Source organism: Trachemys scripta, chromosome 6 (genome assembly GCF_013100865.1).
Source record: "Trachemys scripta elegans isolate TJP31775 chromosome 6, CAS_Tse_1.0, whole genome shotgun sequence".
Classification (NCBI taxonomy): domain Eukaryota; kingdom Metazoa; phylum Chordata; order Testudines; family Emydidae; genus Trachemys; species Trachemys scripta.
Genome location: NC_048303.1, coordinates 2,962,669 through 2,987,066, shown reverse-complemented (window position 1 = coordinate 2,987,066; position 24,398 = coordinate 2,962,669). Strand labels below are relative to the sequence as shown.

The following is a 24,398-nucleotide window of genomic DNA, read 5'->3' as shown; positions in this document are numbered from 1 at the left end:
TTCACATCATGCCCATGAGGTAGGGAAGTTCTATCATCCCCATTTTACAGGTAGGGAACTGAGGCATGGAGAGATTAGGTGGCCTGCTCATGGTCACTCAGGAAGTCTGTGACGGAGTCCATAGTACTCCACACTCACGGTCAAGCGGCCTTTGCGGGACCTCTTCTTTCCAGAGCTACCTTTGCAATGGATTCTGCAGAGGTATGGATGTGAGGGAGGCTCCTGTGGAACTCAGCCGGTATCCTTCTGGCTCTGTCATTTCTAGGACTCATTTTCCATAGTGGTTGCTCAATGTGGAGTTCTACTTTTCCAGGCCAGTCTCCTCCCTTTGGACATTGTTCCCCTTGGGAGGTTTGGCTTATCACCCCCCTGTGGAGACTAGGAAACCTGACTCCCTTTGCCAGCTGGGATCCGATCTAAATGTTTTGGTTCTGTTGGCAGCCTCTTGAAGGAGTGATTTGATAGGAAGGCCTACTCTTCTGCAGCTCTTATTTAAGAACTACTAATTACAGGGACTTATGAGTTGCTGCTTCCTCCTTACTAATGTAGTCCCCTGATTCTAGCATACTTCAAGGGTAAGAAGAGATTTCTTGAGACCATTATGGGAGGACAGGAGGTTGCAAGGTACTCTTGAAGGGCCTCTAATAGGATATATGGGATGTATTCTAACAGTAGAATATTGGGCAGGAGAAGGGAGGCGATAATGCATTTTGATAGAGCACTTGTGAGACCACTACTGGAATACTGTGTCCAGCTCTGGTGTCCACACGTCGAGAAGATTGCTGGAAGCTGGAGATTGTTCAGAGAAGAGCCAGGAGAATGATTCAAGGTCTGGAAAACCTGGCTTACAGTGAGAGACTTAGGGCTTGTCTACACGGGCAAGTTTCTGCACAGTAAAGCAGCTTTTTGTACTCACACTGCAGGTGTGTACACACTGCCAAGCCACTTTGTGCGCAGAAACTCCTCCGTTGCAGCGCTGCAAAAAACCACCAACCAGAGTCGTAAGGCTATTTGCGCAGAGGCTCCGGTGCTCTATTGCCAGTGTAGACACTTGATTGCTTTCTGTGCTGTGACTGGCCTCCAGAGCCGTCCCATAATGCCTCAAGTGACTGTTCTGCTCACTGTTTTGAACTCTGCTGCCCTGGAGACATGCACCCCTCCCCTTTCAAAGCACCATTTCTGACAGCTGTTGTGTGCTGTGCTGATCTGCTCCAGGACACAAAGCAAACCATTAATGTGGAACGCTCATGCTGTTGAACACAGGCATGGGTGCGATGGAGAGGGAGAGTTGTGCAGAGAGTCCAGGGAGGGAGGCGGGGGCTGATGTCGGGGTTTCCCCCTCCCCCAGGACTGATTGTTTCCTGCCACTGTCTAAACTTACAAGACAGCATGCTGACACTCTGTCCCCCAAAACACAATGTCTTTCTCTCCCCCCACTGCATACACACACAGTCCCTGTCACTCTCCCCCCAACACACACTTCAGTTGAAAAGCAGCGGGCAATGTAGTAGGATGCCCATGGAACAATGGGATTGGGAAACCTGCATCATGTGATGCTGTGCCTGCCCCATGAGGCATTGCAAACCCTTCCGAAAGCATCCTGCGGCCAGTTGCACAGTGGGATAGCTACCACAATGCACTGCTATCTTTGCCATTGCAAGAGCTGCTAATGTGGATGCGCTCCAGCGTCACAAGGAGCACAGTGTGGACACGCAACAGCGGTTTAATTCCAGCGTTTTAATAAAATGGTATAACATCTGGCGCAGAAACTTGCTAGTGTAGACATAGCCTTAAAGAGCTCAATCTAGTTAAGCTTATATTAAAAAAAAGCAGTTTGATCATTTTCTATAGTTATCTATGCAGGGAGGAGATTTCTAGCACTAGGGGGCTCTTCAGCCTAGCAGACAAAGGCAGAACAAAATCAAGTGGCTGGAAGTGGAAGTTAGCAAAGTTCAAACTGGAAACAAGTTGCAAGTTTTTAAACACAGTAATATTAATCACTGGAGCTGCTCACCAGTCCTGATGAGCATAGTGATCCTCTCTGACCTTGAACTTTATGAATCTATGTTGGATTTGTCTGTTATTACTTGTAGTATTTCTGTGTGTAAGTAAACTGGATTGTGAACTTTGGGGGCAGGGGATTTTGTTATCTCTAGGGCATTTTAGGAAGAAATTATACAGCATTGTACAGAGATGTACAAAAAAAATGTTAAAAAAAATCTTTTCCACAAAGACTTTCCTGCCTTGCCCTCTCTTCTGGAAGTGAGCGAGGATCATCTTTGAACAGAGGGCATTTGTAAACCTCTAAAGAAAATCTGTGCAATATGTTGTTTTCAGCAGAACTGAAGCTCATGGTATCTTCAAGCCCTGTTTAGCTCTGACCTTCGTCTGTCATCACAGCTCAACAGAAACATAACATTTTCTCTGCAGATCCCCACTTTAGGAGCTCAGTGTCTCAGCCTGGCACTGGCCATTCCAGGCTTGGAAGGAAACTCCCTAATCTGTTGACCCATCAGAATATGCCCAAAGGAATGTCTTGCTTTCACCCTTCACTGACTGTTATAATATGAACAGTTTAGGTTGGGGACCCCCTCTGGGATACTTCAAGACTTCCAGTCTTTGGAAAGTTGAAAGAATCTAGAATATCAGTCTCCAGAAACTTTGGAAATTCTGGAGAGACAAAAGCATTAGGATGCTTGCAGGTCACTATCCATTATAAAGGCAATGGCTTATCATTACTATTTATTGTGCCCGAAGGAAATGAGCCATCACTGATTGGCAGAAATTGACTACAGTTTAAATCAGGCTGGTGCACCATGTTTCATGAGTTGAATCTGGTGGAAGATTTAATGAACATATGTATTTAATATGCAATGGCAAAGATGCAGGTGGCTGAAAATGCAGTTACCAAACTGTTAGAAGCTTGTCCTGTTGCTTCTGCATTGTGGGAACCTGTAGAAAGACAATCAGAAGAATTGCCAAAGCAGAGAATGACTTCCCCTGTGGAGGTCAGTGAGTGTGATGCCCAGATGTGTGTGCATCTGCAAAGATGGTGGAAGTGGAAGAATGAGTGGGGACTATAAAGTCCCTATAAACCCCAGGTTGGCGATGGATCAATATCCAACCTCAGACCTTCAGATTTATTTGCTAAACTAGCAAGAGAGTTCAAGTTCACAGACCTTGACCTGTGCCAAGCACATCATCAGGAACAAGGGAAATTCCTTACTCTGAACACACACGCAGCTGCTCAGGTACGGAAGTTACCATAGGGCGTCGCCAACGCACAAGTAGTATTTCAGCAAAAATGGATCGGGTGCTTTGCGGGTTCGGTTGTGCATCTGTTACTTGGATGATAGCTAGATAACTGGGCAAGATACAGAGCAGCATGTAGGATACCCCAAAGAAGTCAAACATTTTAAAAATCTCTCCAAAGAATGTTGTGGGGGCTGATATATGGGGAGAAACCTCCTTCCCCATCCCATGGGAATGTCAGAATTAGTGAGAGATAAAAAGGCATCTTTTAAAAAGTGGAAGTCAAATTCTAGTGAGGTAAATAGAAAGGAACATAAACACTGCCAAATTAAGTGTAAAAATGTAATAAGAAAAGCCAAAAAGGAGTTTGAAGAACAGCTAGCCAAAAACTCAAAAGGTAATAAAATGCAGGAAGCCTGCTAAACAACCAGTGGGGCCCTGGACGATCGAGATACAAAAGGAGCACTTAAAGACAATAAAGTCATTGCGGAGAAATTAAATGAATTCTTTGCTTCAGTCTTCGCAGCTGAAGATGTTAGGGAGATTCCCAAACCTGAGCCGTTCTTTGTAGGTGACAAATCTGAGGACTTGTCACAGATTGAAGTGTCACTAAAGGAGGTTTTGGAATTAATTGATAAACTTAATGTTAACAAGTCACCAGGACCAGATGGCATTTACCCAAGAGTTCTGAAAGAACTCAAATGTGAAATTGCAGAATATTAACTATGGTTTGTAACCTGTCCTTTAATCTTGTCTCGCATTCGTTCTCCTCCTCTAGAGCCAGGCAGAATCCCACTGAAGACAACCTGAGCCTCTGTTTCCTTAAGCATCTTCCCCAACTTGGTATAGTCTCCCTTGATATGTTCCACGAGAATCTAGCTGTGTCATTTGTTCCCACGTGATGGTTAGTCAGTGGATTCTTTCCTGCTCCCATTAGGATCCTCTTCAGCGTCAGGTCCACAGCCTGTATCTTAGCTCCCGGCAGATGGAACACCCTTCTGTTCTCCGGGTCAGCTCCGGTGACAGGCCTCTCTGTTCTTATTATTATACACAAAACAGAAAAATCTCACTCACCATCCCTAAAGACCAGGGGCTTGCCTCCTCCCTTCTTCTCCAACAGAACTCTTGTCCAACTCCCCCTGTTCACAACTCTGTTTGCTGGCTGTTGTGGGTTTTTGTTGTTTGGCATTTAGCTCTTCAGAAAAGTAATAGGATACTGGGTTAGATGGACTTGTTTAAAGGGTGTCTGTTTCTGAAAGCTATGGGTGTGTGGTCAAGGTGGAAACTATATTTCGCATCTAAAAAAGTGGGTCTAGAATTTTTACACTCTTGTCCAATTCAAAAACAGCAAATGGGATTTTTTTTCACAAACTTCCTATAAAAATTAGCTTTGAAACAGAGACCAACCACGGAGGTTTTCAGTCCAACAGTCCTCAGCAGTCTGTTGCCTCTTGGGTAACCATCACAGCCAAAGAGAGCGGGTCAACGTTTTGCACTGAAACTTTTTAAAATGCAGAAAATAGCCTTTTTGACCAAAATGATTGGTTTTCCAGGAGATTTCCATTTTGGTCAATGTTTTCTGGTTCTTTGACAAAAATCCCCCAAAACACACTAACAGCATGGCACCCACCTCTCACAAGCACCCCGTCCAGTCATGTGTGTCTGTGTTCTTTAAACAGCCCTGGCCCAAGTATTGGGACATACCCCCAGGGCTTCTTCCCTGGAGGCAACAGTTTCACCCTCTTAGCCTGTTCTGGCCCCAGCTCTCCAACTGGGCCACTAACAGTTCAGATCCCCTTCTGGGGGTTTATCGCTGTAAGCCAGTTCCCCAGTGGCCTGTGCAGGAGGGGGTAGAACCTGGGCTCTGGGTCCCAGCCCAACGACCGTAAGAATAGCAGCCACACACCACCGTGTCCCTTTAACTACACTGCTTTCAGTTCCCTGGGGCACTTCCCCACCCTTTGCCAAATCTTTACTCTTACCTCAGGGCTTATCTAACTTCAGGCCCAGCAGCCAGTCAGGAGTTCTTCCTCGCTGCCCTGGTCCCTGCCAGGTCTGAGCTGTCCATGGTGCTTCAGTTTCCTTTGGTCAGCCAGGAGCACCATCTGCACTCCTGTGGCTCCAACGAGAAATGGATTGTCTCTGGGTTTGCAGCTCCTTTTATATGGCTCTCCTGGGCCCTGATTGGCTGTTCCCTGCGGCCTCTGTGATTGGGCTGCTTCCCCTGTAGCCACTCTAGGCTGCTTGGAGGACTCCTCTACTGCTCCTTTTCTGGGATGGGTGTGATAGGACTCTGAGGCCTCCATCAAGGAGTCTCTGGGCCTAATCCACCCCGTCTCACATATACACAAACTCTGCCCTCCATTCCCCCCACCCCCAGAAGTGCTCTGTCACCAGGCATCCATCTGCTTTCAAGAGGCCACAAAGTCAAATTACAAACACTAAAGATTCTTGAACTTTGGAAAGCATCAGCTCATTCAGGGTTCCTTGAACACATCAGAAATCTTAAAACGTAGGCAGCATGGATTTATCTGCAATAATAGCATGCAGATATGGTTATATAAGATAGGCACTTTTGTAGCTATCTAGTATCAACCACCACCGGACTGATACCTGGAATTGTAGAATGCAGCGTGTATGCTAGAAAGCAGTCTGGAGCTAACAAACACTTGACCACTTGATGGCACTGTTAAATATTTAGTCAGTCAAGAATGCAAAGATTCTCGGAACAGTGAGTGGGGAAAGAAACCCACAAGTTCAGCAGGTATTAAATTTTATTAGAGGATATTAAAAAAAAAAAAAAAGCAATACAGAAAATTTGAAGCGTTAGTTATTGGTCATTGGGGGTAACATACAGAGTATGGGGGTATGTTGGTGTTTTGGGGCTGGGCAGCACACATAGCATATACAGACTGCAATGTCCCCAATGAGGGGTGGGTAACCGGTGGGCGGGATCAGGAAACAGTCGATAAGTGGTGAGGGTCTAACACCCATACGGGAAGTGGAGACAGTCATTGGTATAAGTAAGCGGGCTGGGTAATGGGGAGGCGGTGACCCTCATGTGGCGGGATTCAGCTAGGTTTGGTGTGTTTAGGGCTCAGGGGATAGGGTCCAGCAGGCGGTGTGTGTGGGTGCACGAGGTCTCCCCGGCTCACTCTCGGTATTGGCAGTGGCCGGTGATGTGCTCGATGTAGATGTCCCGGGACCAATGGATAGTGTCCGAGACCATTAGGCGTCTCATGAGCCGCGCGTAATGACGGCCCACCCCACAGGTTCTCAGCACGCGTTCATTACATGGGTCCCAGGCACTCAGGGCCCCAACGAGCAGAGCGTCGACGTGCACCTCGTAGCCTACTACTACAAAGAGTCTAACTTAAGCTGAGTAAAATAAGGGAAGGCAGGAGCAAGAGTTCAGTTTTAATTCATCTCATCGTGCCTAGTTGCTGGTTCTGAATGTGTAATAATAATACTTAGCATTTGCCTAATTCTCCATTTCTCCAATGTTCTCTGCAAATATTATTTAGTTCTCACCTGGCCTGTGAGGTAGATAAGAAGGTTACTTAGGGTATTTTTTTATTGTAAGTGGGGGGAAAATAAAGTCAAAAGCTGCAAAAGAATTCTACCTAAACTGGTTGCGTGGTGGTAGATTGGCCTGCAATATTGCTGTGATAATCTGGGGGCCAGGGAGTAGGGCTAGAATGGGGTTCTCAGGACAGATTATTTGATGGCCTCAGACTGCGGCCACCAGCTCTTTCTGGTGGCCGCTCTCACACTTTTTCCTAAAATACTTAATTTGTTTTAGGAAAAACAAATAAATATGCACATATACACGTCCAGATCATTATCATTCATTTATTGCTCGCTAGTAAGTCCATTGTGAAAAGTGATATTAACAAACACACAAGTATCACTATTCACAGCAGACTTACTCAGCCCCAGCAAACCTGGGGACAAATTAAACCCTGGATGGGGGGGTTGGGGAAGGCGGCACAGGGACGGAGCCCGAAGCCACGTGGCCAGAGCCTGGGGCCCACCACCCCAGGGCTGAAGCCTAAAGCCTCAGTGAGCCCCACCGCCCCTGGGAAGGCGGGGGAACTCACCAGCTGCCTGCTCCTCCAGCACTGTACCCCAGGTGTCTCCGGAGGAGGGGCAGAGATGAGAAGAGATGCAGCAGTGCGGGGGGCAAGAGAGGAGAAGGTTGAAGCAGCTGGGATGAGAGAGTTTCACCACTTGGAAAAGGGTTTTAAGCAAAGAAACAGAAAGGAAGGCATGGAGTTTTTAGAAATGTTGGACAGCAGAAAGCAACAGGATTTGGCCACAACTTGTATGGGGGTGGGCAGAGAGGTTGAAAAGTACACTAAGGTTGAAAACTTGCATAGCAGAAGAGATAAGGAACAATAGAACATAAAAATGGCCATATTGGGTCAGACCAAAGGTCCGTCTAGCCCAGTATCCTGTCTTCCGACAGTGGTCAATGCCAGGTGCCCCAGAGGGAATGAACAGAACAGGTAATGATCAAGTGACCCATTCCCTGTCACCCATTCCCAGCTTCTGGCAAATAGAGATAGTAGAGTTGTCAATGATGATCGAGAAAGGAGGGAGAAGAGAGGAGATGTGTTGGGGGAAGGTAACTCACAACGTGCTGTATCCAGTTTCTGTTGGCTTTGTTGAGTATTATCTGAGTCCATAATGAGAGGTCATTTGGTCACGGTTTCTCTGACAGCTGATAGTGTTCATAATGTCATGTCCATGGAATGTGTGTTCATAACATAATGGTGGTGGAACTACTACTATTTTTAATGTAAAGTAACGTTTTTTAAAAATAGCTTTTGAAAAAAGCAGATCAAAAAAGGGATTTCTATTCCCTTGCTCCCCCCCCCAAAGAAAAGCTTGTTCAATTTAAGAAAAAGACCAGTTCTGACATACAGCCTGGCAAATTCAGCCTTGTAACATATGCCTTCTCCCTTTCTGGTTTCAGCCTTGATTCCTAATTAGACATAGATCTCATTTTATGTCCTGGGAGTGTAACTCCAGAACAAGACAGGCATTCCCATGGAACAGTCACTGTTTTCAGGAATGCACTTTTTGGGCCCTTTTTGCCTCTGTCCTTCTCTACTTCTGAACTTTTCCTCTTGAATACAATGACAAATGTTTGCAGGTCCAAACATTACTTAGATCTCTCATTTCCCTTGCCCCTGCTGGCTCGATGTCTCCTGTGTTCATTTGCCAGCCAACATGTAGAGTATGAAGCATGGTTCCTTGACAGCTTGTTTCTTTAAAAGTAGGTTTTATATATCGATCCGCATGACTTAGGTGGGTGGCCTCCCATGTGTGGCAGAGCCCGTGGCAGAGTTATTAGGTCTATGGCAGAGCTCAGGAGGTGCATAAATGACATCCTGCCATGTGAGCTGTCAGTTTCTTCTCTTTTGAAATGTTCAAAGCACTAACAAATTCCCATTCCCCCCGCCCCCCGCATCACCACTACAAGTTCTGTGCTTTCTAAACAGAGTCACCGACAATAACCTTCATTTGATGAGAAAGACCTGGAATTAAAGCCCAGGCGGAGTGTTCAATTATGATATTCAAACATCTGAATTAGCATAATATAAAACAACACAGAGTTTATCTACAGCAAATTGATTTGATGCATCAGAGTTTGCAGTTCTTGCAATGCCACATTTTACTGACTTGAGTGCATGAGTGATTTCTGATAATGGGAAGTATTCATGCTCTGTGAATTCCACTCATAGTCAGAGGGCCCTAACAGTGAGATGTAATGTCTAAACACTGTCCAAACTGGCAGATTTCAAAAAGGACTCAACAACAAGGAATTGCCATTGAAGGAGGGAGTTTCAAGTAATGTTCCATGAAGATCGGTACTAGACCCAATGCTATTCAATATTTTTATCAGTGATCTGGAAGTATGTATAAAAATCACTGGTTATAAAATTTGCAGATGACGCAGAGATTGGCAGAGTGGTAAATAAGGATGCCAGGCTGGTCATACAGAGCGATCGGAATCTCTTGGTAAACTTGGCCTATTCAAACAAAATGAGTTTTAATACCACCAAATGCAAATGTATACATCTAGGAACGAGGAGTGAAGCTCATGCCTACAGAATGGGGGACTGTATCCTAGAAAACAGTGACTCTGAGAAGGACATAGGAATCATTGTGGACAAGCACCTTAACATGAGCTCCCAGTGTGATGTGTGACAAAAAGAGCGAATGCAATAGTTGGATATATGAACAAAGGAGTAGAGAGTAGGGGTAGGAAGAGGATTTTACCTCTGTGTTTGCTAGTAGTGAGACCAGTACTGGAATACTGCGTCCATTTCTGGTGTGCACATTTTCTAAAGGATATTGAAAAATTGGAGAGGGACAGAAAAGAGCCACAAAAGTGATTCCAGGGATGGAAAAAAATGCCTTACAGTGAGAGACTTACAGAGCTCAATCTGTTTAGCTTGTCAAAAAGAAGACTGAGAGATGACGTGATTATGATGTGTAAGTATCTTCACAGGGAGAAAATACTAGGTACTAAAGGTTCTTTAATTTAGCAGAGGAAGGCATAACCAGAATCAATGGCTGGAAGCTGAAGCCAGGCAAATTAGAAGTTAGACACAAATTTTTAGCAGTGAGTTTGATTAACAACTAGAACAAGTAATCCAAGGAAGTGGTGGATTCTCCATCTCTTGACATCTTCAAATCAAGGCTTTCGGAAAGATATGCTTACGTCAAATACAAGTTATTGGACTCATTGCAGGGATAGCAATGAAATTCTCTGGCTTGCACTATACAGGAAGTCAGACTAGATGATCTCATGGTACCTTCTGGCCTTAAACTCTATGACTTTATGAATTACTCAAGTATGTTTTTTAAAAAAAATTCTGGCATTAGTTTTGCTTGGCTCTGGTATGTACTGTATGTACACAGATCCAGGAACCACAATTATCCATTAAGGCTTGCATCACCTTGGCATAGTGCTTCTATTCTGGTCGGTGGGGCAGAAACACCCATTGGGCATGTGGGTTCTAACAGTGGCTCCTGTTTAAATGCCTCTCTCTCTCTCTCCTGGGACACGGGCCATCTTGTTCATGTACCACTGGGATGCTCTGTTAGGCAGAGCATAGTGGAGGAATGAGCAGAGGGATGAGCGTTCAGGAGAACTGAGTTCTCTTCCTTTAACTCTCTGTGTGGTCTTGTGCAAGTCACTTCACGTTTCCTTTCTCGGTTTCATCATCTGTAAGAAGATGATAATACCCAACCTACTCAACGTCCTTCAAGGGATTCACTAGGTTAGAGTCTGTGCATGTTCCAAGTACTGTAAAACATTATAAAACTGCTGATTATTATTATTTCAGCAACCCTTGAAAATGAGCTCAGCACGCTGACAAACTTCCTGCACTCCTCGGAAAGAGTCATTCTTTTCCAACTCTTTTGGGGCAATTGGACTACAGCAAACTCCATAATGCTGGCCAGTTCCTTTCTTAGGTCCTTCTGCACTCACAATGCTTCTAGCACTATGTGATGTTTTGTTCATTTGGGGGAAATGTGTAGGCATTCACTTAACTTCTGTTGTCAAAGTAGTTTTAAGGCAAGTATAAATCTCAGTCACTCATAGGGGCACTATAAATTTCTGTCTTTTGAACTGATCCTGCTGGTAAGTAACCTGGGTCCCCCTTGCCGTATCTCGCAAGCACATACAATAGCTTAATCCTTTGGCTTTTGAAGAATCAAAGCTTACAGGACTAAACACTAGCAAATAGAGTCATCAAAGAGTGAGCACATCTAAGGCAGACAACAAAAGTCAAATATTCATGGGCAGCTGTAGAGCTCAGACACAAGCAACTGTTTATGAACGTGCTTCCCTGTGTTGGTTTTCTTTTTAGATTGTTTCTTTTTTTTTGGAGGGGGGGGCAGATTTTCAGCAATAGCCAGGATGTTTTGATGTAGCATGGAGAATTCTTGAGCCATGTTGATGAGAAAGCTTTTTCTCTTGCCTTCATACTATTGGTACATGGTGTGTCTTGGATCAGAGTAGGCAGAGCATGAGATGTAAGGGTATAATATTCTGGATTATTGAGCCCTAGAAAGAGGATGATGGATGTACTTATCACACTAGGAACCATACAATTGGTTTATTAATTCAGGAATCTCTTCCTTGCCAGAGGGACAATAGAGACCATTCTTTGAAAATCTCTGCTTTGATGCAAGATTCATCCCCAAGCACCATGACGTCTGTCTAAAAGATATAAAGTTGGCGGAGTTAGTGTAGCCGCGTTGGTCCCAGGATATGAGACAGACCAGGTGGGTAAGGTAATATCTTTTACTGGACCAACTTCTGTAGGTGAAAGAGACAAGCTTTCAAGCTCCACAGAGTTGAAGAAGACCTCTGTGAAGCTCAAAAGTTCGTCTTTCACCGACAGAAGTTGGTCCAATAAAAGATATTATCTCACCCACCTGATCTGTAAAAGATATAATTGCATTGAGCTCACTGGTATGAGCACAAGGTGTTTCTCAAGGAATCAAGGAGATCTTTGACTGCTTGTTTGAATTCCATACAGGTGTTTGATTCTAAGGCTATAGATTTACTTCTCATTTCTGGAAAAACTCAGATTCTCATGAGAACTCTTAGCATTTATAAGGACACTTTTATGCAGTGCCAATGAATGCATTAGAAATGCCTATATGTCCTATGCGGCGTTGTTGTAGTAGTGTTGGTCCCAGGCTATTAGAAAGACAGGGTGGGTGAGGTTATCTTTTATTGGACTAACTACTGTTGGTGAGAGAGACCAGCTTTGGAATTTACACAGAGCTCTTCTGCAGGTCTCTGAGTACGTTCCCCAGATCTGAAGAAGAGCTCTTGTAAGCTCCAAAGCTTGTCTCTCTCCCCAACAAGAGTTGGTCCAATAAACATATTACCTCCCATCTTGTCATTTTAGAATGCCTACACAGACAAATGTCTTAGACAGCAGCACCAGTTGTTTTGAAAGCTAATTCTGATCGTAGTGTTATGGTTTCACAGGAGAACTTTGGGCTTAAACAGACTCTTTAAAAGTGAAACATAACATAAAAGATAAACATTACTCACACCCTGATCGCTCTTCTTTTCTTTCTATCCATTCTCTTAAATGGTTCAGTGGCTCTCGTTATGTCTTTGGTTTTCTATGTAGGATCTTGTGGCTTCCATCACCATTATTTCTGAGTGCCTTGTAATGAAGGCGACCTCACAAACTGAAGTAGTGTACTGCCACTTTAGCTTGTTCCAGGGGATGGGCTCTGGTTTGTTGTTCTGACCGTGAAGTAATTGAGACATATAACATCATTGATTGCAGTCAAGTTATTATTTTTTGAGCCACCAGAATGTGCCACTGTGTATTGAGTTGTATTTCAGTGCATCAAGAGCTTCATATTGGGCACTGATACATGCATGCGACTGCTTCCAGACTCTTAGCTGTCAAGGGTGAGACCAGTATGAATGGTATCCGAAATGTTCTGTAGTGGATCGTCTCTTTCCAAGTGGTGGCATTCACAATTACACTTGTTCTATCTATGCCAAAGGTCAGAAATGTGGCCTGAGCTCAGGCAAACATTGAGGATTCCCATCAGATACATCCCTTCTTCATTGGAGTTGGGTATTCTGGATGCTTTCCTTTTATTTCTGTTGTTGCCTCATGTTGTACTGAAAGCAAGTCAAGGAATAATCCATATGTTTCTAATAGTGTTGGCTTGGGTCCATCAGACATGGTATTCAGACTTTGCTCTGTAAAAATAACTATCTCTTATAATAAGTGTCTCCAGATCTTCTGCCTCAAAAAGGAGACATTTTAAGTCAGACCCAGAGTTGCTTCACCTGGTGGCTTGCATCTTGAGAGCTTCACTGATCAGGACTTTGGATACTCTGATCTTCTGGGTTATACTGAAATTCTGCAAGCCTTCCCCTTGGAAGACCCATGATTTAAAATGGCCTTATAGTAGGGCTCAGTGTCTCAGACATTCCTGGTCCCAGCCATTCTGGAATATTTAATATTCCTGATGAAATTGGGGTTGTCTTTGTCAATTGTTGAGGATCACCACAGTTTAGCATTCTTCTGTCATCTCTTGCCCTTCAGTGATATTACTTCTGAAAGGATTTTTCATCTATATGCGCTAGTTCATTGTGCTACTGAAGTGTGGGATCCGATCCAAGTCCTTACTACATTTACTTACCATCCATTTGAGCCAGTTGTGGAATGTTCTCTTCACTCTACTTTTCCTTAAAATTAGCCTCCCTGGTGGCAATTATATTTGTAACATTCAGGCTTTTGTGACTTACCCCCATTCACAATTTTTTCATAAAGCTAATATGATAGTGTGTCTTCACCCCAAGTTTCTACTGAAGATTGTTCTAACTGAGGTGAAATTCAGAAACCATTTCCTTTGTGGTCTTCTTCCCAAAGCCACCTGTTATCCCTCTGAGGCTAAGAGTTTCACGCAGGACATGAAGAAGATGCTTAGTTATTATTTGTACAGAACAAAGACCTTTAGGAAATCATCCCAGTTCTACATCACGTTTGGGGAGAAGGCAAGGGGTGACGCAAGCTGAGCTCAAAAGCTGTCCAACACATTTGACTTCTTAGTTGATTATGTTGTGACCAGGTAAGGTTACAAGTGTTGGAAGGACTCAGAGCTCATTCTGTGAGAAAAGAGGTCACCTCACCCGCTTTTCTTACCATCCATTAGTGTTACTGTCTCAGATTTCTAAGGTTGCTGAATGGAGTTGAAGCCTCACCTTCACTGAGCACAATCTTCACAATACCGGAACCAAATCGCATGCAAGCTTCAGGAGGGCAGTCTTTCAATCCCCAGTAAACTAGATGATAAGAGTGTCAGAATCTTGCCTGTTTCTAAAATAACAAAGCCCATTTGAACAATGAGGAGTCCGGTGGCACCTTAAAGGCTAACAGATTTATTTGGGCATAAGCTTTTGTGGGTAAAAACCCCCTTCTTCAGATGCATGGAGTGAAAATTAGAGATGCAGGCATAAATATACTGACACATGAAGAGAAGGGAGTTACCTTACAAATGGAGAACCAGTGTTGACAAGGTCAATTCAATCAGGGTGGATGTGGTCCATTCCCAATAATTGATGAGGAGGTGTCGATACCAAGAGAGGGAAAATTGCTTTTGTAGTGAGCCAGCCACTCCCAGCCCCTATTCAAGCCCAAATTAATGGTGTTAAATTTGCAAATGAATTGTATCTCTGCAGTTTCTCTTTGGAGTCTGCTTTTGCAGTTTTTTTGTTGAAGGATAGCTACTTTTAAATTTGTTATTGAATGTCCAGGGACATTGAAGTGTTCTCCTATGGGCTTTTGTATGTTACCATTCCTGATGTTTGATTTGTGTCCATTTATTCTTTTGCGTAGAGACTGTCCGGTTTGGCCGATGTACATGGCAGAGGGGCATTGCTGGCACATAATGGCATATATCACATTAGTAGATGTGCAGGTGAATGAGCCCCTGATGGTGTGGCTCATGTGGTTAGGTCCTTTGATGGTGTTGCCAGAGTAGATATGGGGACAGAGAAGGCAACCGGGTTTGTTACAGGGATTGATTCCTGGGTTAGTGTTTCTGTGGTGTAGTGTGTAGTTGCTAGTGAGTATTTGCTTCAGGTTGGGGGCCTGTCCGTAAGTGAGGACTGGCCTGCCTCCCAAGGTCTGTGAGAGTGAGGGATTGTTTTCCAGGATAGGTTGTAGATCGTTGATGATGTGCTGGAGAGGTTTTAGCTGGGGGCTGTACATGATGGCCGGTGGTGTTCTGTTATTTTCCTTGTTAGGCCTGTCCTATAGTAGGTGACTTCTGGGTACCCATCTCGCTCTGTCAATCTGTTTCTTCATTTCCCCAGGTGGGTATTGTAGTTTTAAGAATGCTTGATAAAGATCTTGTAGGTGTTTGTCTCTGTCTGAGGGCTTATATCTTAGGGCTTGGCTGTAGGCAATGGATCGTGTGATGTGTCCTGGATGGACGCTAGAGGCATGTAGGTACGTATAAAGTAGGCCTCCAGATCCCCGCAGAACTGTATCATGTGTGTGGGGGTGGTGGGGCAGAGAGTCCCTGAGATAGGACAGACTTTTCTGCTGGGTTAAGTGTGTGGTTGGATAGATTAACAATATTGTTGGGTGAGTTGAAGGTACCACTGTTGTAGCCCCCTTTGGCATGTAGGAGTTTAGATAGTTTACTGTCCTTTTTCCTCTGTAGAGAAGTAAAGTGTGCGTTGTAAATGGCTTGTCTCGTTTTTTGTGAAGTCCAGCCACGAGGAAGTTTGTATGGAAGGTTGGTTTTGTTTGAGAGTCTCCAGTTTTGAGAGCTCAAATGGAGCGCTTATGCCCAAATAAATCTGTTAGTCTTTAAGGTGCCACCGGACTCCTCATTGTTTTTGTGGATACAGACTAACACGGCTACCAGTCTGATACAAAGCCCATTTGCTTACCATTCCCTGAGGTCCAGCACCATTGAAAGGAATGTTGCATGTTTAGTAGATTAACATATATTTGCAATACTAGTCCTTATTTGTAATAGTTTTATCAATGAACGGGCGGCTTCACTTATTCTTCAGATATTCTTCAACAGTATTCACACTTGTATGTAGTTTGTTAGGCTGGGTCTACACTACCCGCCTGAATCGGCGGGTAGAAATCGACCTCTCGGGGATCGATTTATCGCGTCCCGTCAGGACGTGACAATCGATCCCCAAATCGACACTCTTACTCCACGAGCGGAGGTGGGAGTAAGCGCCGTCGACGGGAAGCCGCAGAGGTCGATTTTGCCGCCGTCCCTACAGCGGGGTAAGTCGGCTGCGATACGTCGAATTAGCTACGCTATTCGCGTAGCTGAATTTGCGTATCTTAAATCGACACCCCCCCCCGTAGTGTAGATGTAGCCTTAGAGAAACTTCATTACATGCTTGAGTGTAGATCCAGAAATACTATATCGCTAGAGAGGAGAGTGTTCTGTACCTGCTGGGAGAGTTCTCTGAAGTTACTGTGATCTGTGGGATACATACACACACTCAAAATATCAGGCAAGATAGGAAATAATATAAAAGGATCTTACCGTTGACATGGTGGGGCATATGTTATATGCTTGAAAACAAAAATCTTTCTGTAAACAGAAAATTTGTTCTCCACATAGCATGTGCCAAAGAGCACACAACAGCAAGAATGTATCTGTAGATATGGCTAATACACCCTCAGAGAAATCTGTTTCAATAGATAAAGCTCCTCCTTCGCCTCTGGTGAGCTCATGGACTCACAGGCTTTACAGTCAGAAGGGACCATTGTGATCATCTTGTCTGACCTCCTGCATGTCACAGGCCACAGAATCTCACTCACTCACTGTTCCAGAACTTCACTCTTCTGATGGTTAGAAACCTTTGAAATTAGACAAACCTAAACTTGTTGATAGTCAGTTTATATCCATTTGTTCTTGTGCCAATATTGGCCCTTAACTTAAATAACTCTGCTCCCTCCCTGCTATTTATCCCTCTGATGTATTAATAGAGAGCAATCATATCTCCCCTCAGCCCTTGTTTTGTTAGGCTAAACAAGCCAAACTCCTTAAGTCTCCTCTCATAAGGTACGTTCTCCATTCTTCTGATCATCCTACTAGCTCTTCTCTGCATCTGTTCCAGTTTGAATTCATCCCTTCTTAAAAATGGGAGACCAGAATGAGCTTATCTGTAGCAACACCTTTTCTACTCCCATTGAGCATGGGAAATTTTCTCTTAAATGAACGAAAACTGAGAACTGCAGCAGACAACCTGGTGGTGGGGGAAGGGGCAAAGAAGAGGCCAAAAGCTAATAAAGAGAAGGAAATGGACATTTCAAGAGAGCAGAGATAACATCAGACCACACAATGGAGAGGAGAAACTAGGTAGGAAGAGAAACAGTAGTTTTAGAGGCAAGAGAAGTTGCAATTACAAAACACAGATGTGGGGTTAAACAAACAAATGGGAAATAAAGCAGCAGTAACTTGGGCATTACATTTATATTTTAACGAATTAGGTGCTATATGCTATAGATGGTTTATTAAATGTTTTCCCATGCAGGGAATAAAGGAGATGATATAGTTCCTCTTTTCTATAGAGGTTAAAAGTGCATCCATCCTGAGCTCGGCAAGGTTAATAAAATTCATATACATCGAACGACTGTCAGAAGGCTCAGACTCATTCTCCCAGACACTCAACTCTCCCTCTGAGAACAAAGCAGAGGAAACACAGGCCTTTCATCATGACCAACTTCAGGCTCTGGAGAACCAAAGAGGGAAGTGCCTCCAGAGCTGAGGACCCCTCAGTAAGAATGGCAAGCCCCCTTAAAATACCTTTATGATATATATCCCTCTTCTACCCTGGTTCTGAGTTTATTTCTAGGATGATGATTGCCATTGTACTGTGTACAACAGTGATTAAGGAACTTGGAAGGAAGGAGGCTTGTGCTCACTGTGATGGGTTGGACCCCCCTTCTGGGATGCCACCTGATGTACTGGGATTTCACTGAGCCTGCCTGCTCCACTAGCCTGACCTCCCTCTCCCGGTTTTGTTGAATTAGGCTCTCCGGCCTCGGGCAGCGCACACACAAAGGTAGGGACGCACCAGCTGTAGAGTCTCACAGAGACTGCAAACAGCTCTCTATGAGAAGACTCAGCTAGGAAATCACCCAGCACTCAAATGCAGCTTCCCTCTGGAAGGTACACCTGACAACACCCAAGATAGTATTGTCTTGTACTGTAGAGAGATCTGTACAACGTAAGCTCATAACTTTGTCTCCTCCCTCAGTGTGGAGGAAGATGTGCACAACTTGCCCCCCCAGTTAGAAATTGCACAAACTGGGTTTAATAATAAACAAAACAAGTTTATTAACTATAAAAGGCATATTTTAAATGATTATAAGGGATAGCAAACAGATCAAAGCAGATTACCAAGCAAATACAACAAAACATGCATACTAAGCTTAAGATCTTAAAGAGACTGGTTTTGATAAATAATTTCTCACCCTAAATGTTGTTTTAGGCAAGTTGCAGAGTTTCTGTAGCTTAGAGTTCCAGTTATTTCTCTTTACAGACTAGACTCTTGTCTTAGTCTGGACTCAGCCTTTGCCTTTCCCACCACTCAGTTCCTTTGTCTCTTCAGGTACTTTCAGCAGACTTTCTTCTTGGGCAGGAAGGCAATGGAGACGAGTCCTGTTTGCCTTACTCTCCAGCCTTAAATAAGATTTACATAAGACGGGAATCTTTTGTTTCCCAGTCTTGACCTCCCCCTCCTTTTAGTGGAAAATTACTAGAAGTTCAAGATGGTGTTTAGTACCAGGTGACAGGACCACCTGACCTAGTATTGTCACAGCTACGTCCCAGGATGCCTCTCAGGAAGGAGAGAGATTAATATCTTCAAAGTCTTATTGTTTATTCCTAATGGCCCATCAAGGCTGATGGACTGTTGTCTGGTGGGTGTCTCCCACACAAAGTTGTAATTGTGACATATTCAATATTCCTAACTGTAGATGCAGAAATGACACATGCCTACAAATTGGATAATCGCATTCAGTAAAATATAACCTTTCCGATGATAGCTTACAAGACCCATCTTGCATAAAATCGATCTCAGTTATGCCATATCCATATCATAAGCACATTTCCATAAAGAATATGGGCTGTAACGTCACACTCACATCATGATGTGGATCTTCCTTTCTCTAGATGACTTCATGAAGCAGAGCCGGGGCATGCTCCTTCTGTACACCATGAAGAACCCCTCCTTCCCCGAGTACATCTTCAACAGCGAGAGCGGCATCATGTGCCTCGACATCCACAATGACCATCCCTATCTTCTTGTCGTGGGCTTCTACGATGGCAACGTGGCCATCTACAACCTGAAAAAGTCGCACTCGCAGCCAGGCTACAAGAGCTCTGCCAAGTCAGGGAAGCACACAGACCCCGTGTGGCAGGTGGGTGCCCCAGCAGGGGTTTTCATTTCCTTTTACCTACAGCGCTGTTCAGTTCGATCGACTTCAAACAGCACAGTGACAGGCCTGGGATAGAGGGACGTATGCTTTGGCCCTGTATGCGTGGTAATACTAGCTACTGATTGGTAACTTTCGGGGAGCGTCATAAAGCCTATGGCAATGTAAAGAAGTCCATAGAGAATTGGAGGAAATAATGAGCCAGAGTAGGCACTGAAACTTTGATCAAATAATTACTTTTCTTTGACTTTCTTTGAGATTAGGACCGACTTCTCTTGCTGGGATCAGCCAATCTCCTCTGTATATTAGCAATGTCACGCTGACATCCTGCATGTAAGGCTTTTGTCTTCTAAAGGTAAAGGCAAAGGACCGGATTCTGGCAGGCACCAGGAAGTGGGCAGGATGTACAGAGTGATTAATCAACAGTGAGTGACAGTTGTATTCTGGCAAGATCAGCCCAGTGACAGCCCGTTGTGCCACTGATCTCACTGAGACCAACAATACACTGCTTTGGGGCTGAACACAAAGGTTTTTGCTGGGTCATTGATCACGACAAGCAGGCCACGCCCTCTCATTTTAGGCAATGCCCCATAACAATGGGTGATGTTTTATTGGGGCCAAGCTGGGTGTGGTCAATCCTATGCTAGAATTTGCTGGCTCTGAGTCTTCTGGCATGTACCAGACAGAATTTAACCCACAGTAATGGTTACATGTTATTAACGGCTTCCGTTGAATAAAGTCCAAGAAGCGAGGGACCTGATTGCAGGGTATTCCCAAAGAGCATGGTTTTCCTGTACAGCAAGTGACATTTATGTATTATTACCGTGTATTATTTCAGTTAATGCATCATACAGAAAGTTTGGAATTTTAAAGTCACTTAAAAAATGTTCCTGCAGCAAATGTATTTAGTGATCTCTGGACAAGTTTATAGGGGGCCCTTTGCCATTGACGCTTGGCAACGCATTGCACCTAGTCCACACAGAGTGGGAGAACATTCCCCACCCCATCTCCTTCCTGCTGCTATTGGAACTCGCTGGTTACCACAACAACAATTGAGCCAAAGTAAAATAATATGCTTCTCAGAATGATTGACAGGAATAGGATCCCTCCCGATGAAGGCTTCCTATAAAGGGCTGAGAGAACTCAGTTGGAGGAATGCTACAGGAAGCAAGCTGACTCCTGTGATGGGCCCTGGAGCAGTGAGGAAGAGGCAGGGAAAAGGCATCTGGGCCCCCACTGCCTGCTTTGGTCAGAGGAATAACTTTGTTACACCACGAGTTTTGTATTTGACGACTAAAACTGTGCTCTGAAGGAAGGGTTTGTATAGACTTTTGGGCCTGGACTAACCTTCCTGGGCTGGGGAGACACGCCAGCAGCCTGCTTTCTTGTTACCGTGTTTCCAAAGTGCAAAGGGCCATTTCAGTATGTCCCCCTCTGCTGAAGAGTGTCTGTATTTTTGGAGTAGGACTCGACAGTCTGAGTAACTGCATTATAAAAACAAGTGTAGTGCTAGTCTGTTGCACAGCCATCGGGAGAATGGATTGTGTGCGCACAGGTGAGGGGAGACTCTGAACTGCAGACATGTATCAGCAGCAGTGTTGTCTCCTCATTGGAGAGAAAGGGAGCCACAAAGTGTCCTTTGATCTGAGCGAAGCACTTGTTGCTTAATCCTCGTTCAGCACTAAGAGGTACTATCATTTCACCAGTGTAATTTAGGGACACCCGTGTTCCCCTAAAAAGCCTTTGGCTAGGTTGGGTACCATTTCTCCCTTTGGCCCAAATCCTGCAGTCCTTTCTGAGGCAGTACTCTTGGCAGGGACTGCAGAATTTGGCCCATGACTTTTAAATAAGCATTAGAAAGGTCATGGGAAATTTTGCCAAAAAATTAAGATGCGCCGTTCTGAGCCTCTGCTCTGAGCTGACTGGCTCTTTCTTTTTGAAACAATGCAGGTATTTTAGCAATAGAGGGAGAAAGTGGAAAGTGAATGTTCTTCAGAGTAGAATAGAAAGTCTGACAGTTCTCTCATCTCATTTTTATCACTGAGTCTTTAGGAAATTAGTATTATTGTAGGAATCACAAGCATTTTCATAAAACAAAGCCAGTGTTAACGTATCACATTATTACATGCAAAAAGCTATGGTAAAATTTTCTGACTCCGTTGCTTAAGATGGCAAAATATAGACTTGCTTGCTTAACATCAGGTCCCTACATTTCTAGCATGTACAGTAATGGCTTCCTTTATATTGAGAGACTCTTCCATGTATTGAGCTCTAGCTACTCCAATATAAATGAGAAAGTTCAGGTTTATGTCAATGTAATGTTCAGGTTACACGTTCAGTCACAAAGGCCAATAACATACTAGACCACTGATTTATCACCGTAAACAGGGATAGAAAACACACATACCTATAGACATATAGAATATCTATGCAGTGCAGCCAAATTAACACAGCTGTTGGAACCTTATCTCTTATACATCCTGGCTCCTGACTCACTGAGATTCTAACTTTGCAATGTTGCAGTAACTTCTGCTATCCTAAGACACAAGGCAAAAATCGCCCATTCACAGGAGGTTAATATAGTTTTTTGCGTTTAATTTGCTAGTCTCTTTGTTAAAAAGGGAGAGAAGAAGATTGCCTATGTTTGATAATGGTATTTAATGTTAATTAGACCTTGAGGCTCACATCTTATGTGAGGTGAATGGGTTGGGTGGGGGAGGGACAAGGCCACTAATTACCCACCTTTATTGGTGTGATTGTTTGGCTTACTTGTGGCACCTTAGAGACTAACAAATTTATTAGAGCATAAACTTTCGTGGACTACAGCCCACTTCTTCGGATGCATATAGAATGGACCATATATTGAGGAGATATATATACACACATACAGAGGGCATGTGGGAGTTGTCTTACCAGCTCTGAGAAGCCAATTAAGTAAGTGGGGAAAAAACTTTTGAAGTGATAATCGAGATAGCCCAGTACAGACAGTTTGATAATAAGTGTGAGAATACTTACAAGGGGAGATAGAGTCAATGTTTGTAATGGCTCAGCCATTCCCAGTCCTTATTCAAACCGGAGTTGATTGTGTCTAGTTTGCATATCAATTCTAGCTCAGCAGTCTCTCTTTGGAGTCTGTTTTTGAAGTTTTTCTGTTGTAATATAGCCACCCGCAGGTCTGTCACTGAATGACCAGACAGGTTAAAGTGTTCTCCCACTGGTTTTTGAGTATTTTCATTCCTGATGTCAGATTTGTGTCCATTAATTCTTTTGCATAGAGACTGTCCGGTTTGGCCAATGTACATGGCAGAGGGGCATTGCTGGCACATGATGGCATATATAACATTAGTAGATGTGCAGGTGAACGAGCCCCTGATGGTATGGCTGATGTGATTAGGTCCTATGATGATGTCACTTGAATAGATATGTGGACAGAGTTGGCATCGGGGTTTGTTACAAGGATAGGTTCCTGGGTTAGTGGTTTTGTTCAGTGATGTGTGGTTGCTGGTGAGTATTTGCTTTAGGTTGGGGGGTTGTCTGTAAGCGAGGACAGGTCTGTCTCCCAAGATCTGTGAGAGTAAAGGATCATCTTTCAGGATAGGTTGTAGATCTCTGATGATGCGCTGGAGAGGTTTTAGTTGGGGGCTGAAGGTGACAGCTAGTGGTGTTCTGTTATTTTCTTTGTTGGGCCTGTCTTGTAGGAGGTGACTTCTGGGTACTCGTCTGGCTCTGTCAATCTGTTTTTTTTTTCCACTTCAGCAGGTGGGTATTGTAGTTTTAAGAATGCTTGATAGAGATCTTGTAGGTGCTTGTCTCTATCCGAGGGATTGGAGCAAATGCGGTTATATCTTAGAGCTTGGCTGTAGACAATGGATCGTGTGGTGTGTCCTGGATGGAAGCTGGAGGCATGTAGGTAAGTGTAGCGGTCAGTAGGTTTCCGGTATAGGGTGGTATTGATGTGACCATTGCTTATTAGCACAGTAGTGTCCAGGAAATGGACCGCTTGTGTGGATTGATCTAGGCTGAGGTTGATGGTGGGATGGAAATTATTGAAATCATGGTGAAATTCCTCAAGGGCTTCTTTTCCATGGGTCCAGATGATGAAGATGTCATCAATGTAGCGCAAGTAGAGTAGGGGCGTTAGGGGACGAGAGCTAAGGAAGCGTTGTTCTAAGTCAGCCATAAAAATGTTGGCATATTGTGGGGCCATGTGGGTACCCATAGCAGTGCCACTGACTTGAAGGTATATATTGTCCCCAAATGTGAAATAGTTGTGGGTGAGGACAAAATCACAAAGTTTAGCCACCAGGTTAGCTGTGACATTATCAGGGATACTGTTCCTGATAGCTTGAAGTCCATCTTTGTGTGGAATATTGGTGTAGAGGGCTTCTACGTCCATAGTGGCCAGGACGGTGTTTTCTGGAAGATCACCAATGGATTGTAGTTTCCTCAATCAAAACACGGCTGTTACTCTGAAACCTGTCATTGTTTGGCTTGAGAGCGTATGCAGGAGTCGTGACTGGAGGGCAGATGCCTAAAGAGAAAATGCGCCTTGGAGCAGGATTAGGGGGAAAAAAACCCATTTAAATGGAAATAATGATTCCAAAGGTCAACACCCTTGTGTGTATCCAGTTCAGGGCTAGTTCCAGGGGGCTTGTTTTTGCCTAAGCTCTCTAAGGAGTATGCATCCCCCTTTACTCAAGCCAGTGGTTAAGTGCCACAGTCTGCTCCCTAAATGCAAAATCTGTGATGCAAAAGTGGTGTAGGTTCTGTAGGCTGAGCTAATCATCTCTGCAGATGCCCTCTGAGCAGCCCCCCCAGGCTGCCACCTGTGTATGGCTCTAATCATACGTTAGCATCAGAACCAAGGTTTTAGTACTACTCCTGGTAACAATGCAGAGCCCATGCTGTTGTGGGAGTTGGACTCTGACACTACTTTGCTCATCAACACAATTGTTAGCCAAGTTCCAGTTGCAGAATGTTGACCCCATAACGAAGAAAGGTGGACGCTTCAATCAACTATGTTTATAGTATGCCTCAGCGGGGGCTCACTAGGTCGACAGAACACAGCTGAATTTTTGGACCCAATTTGAGTTTCCAGAGCTGCCAGTTAGAAAAACCACCTTTCTACTTCACATATTAAATCTGATGAGGGCT

General features: G+C 44.1%; 1 protein-coding gene across 1 annotated transcript in view; it reads left to right on the top strand.

The window, feature by feature from the left end:
• Positions 1-24,398, top strand: part of DNAI1 (dynein axonemal intermediate chain 1) — a 299,111-nt gene that overhangs the window by 87,332 nt on the left and 187,381 nt on the right. The window contains exon 13 of the mRNA XM_034774779.1: positions 18,982-19,229. Within this exon, the coding sequence (XP_034630670.1) occupies positions 18,982-19,229 (248 nt within the window). The remainder of the gene's footprint in view (positions 1-18,981; positions 19,230-24,398) is intronic.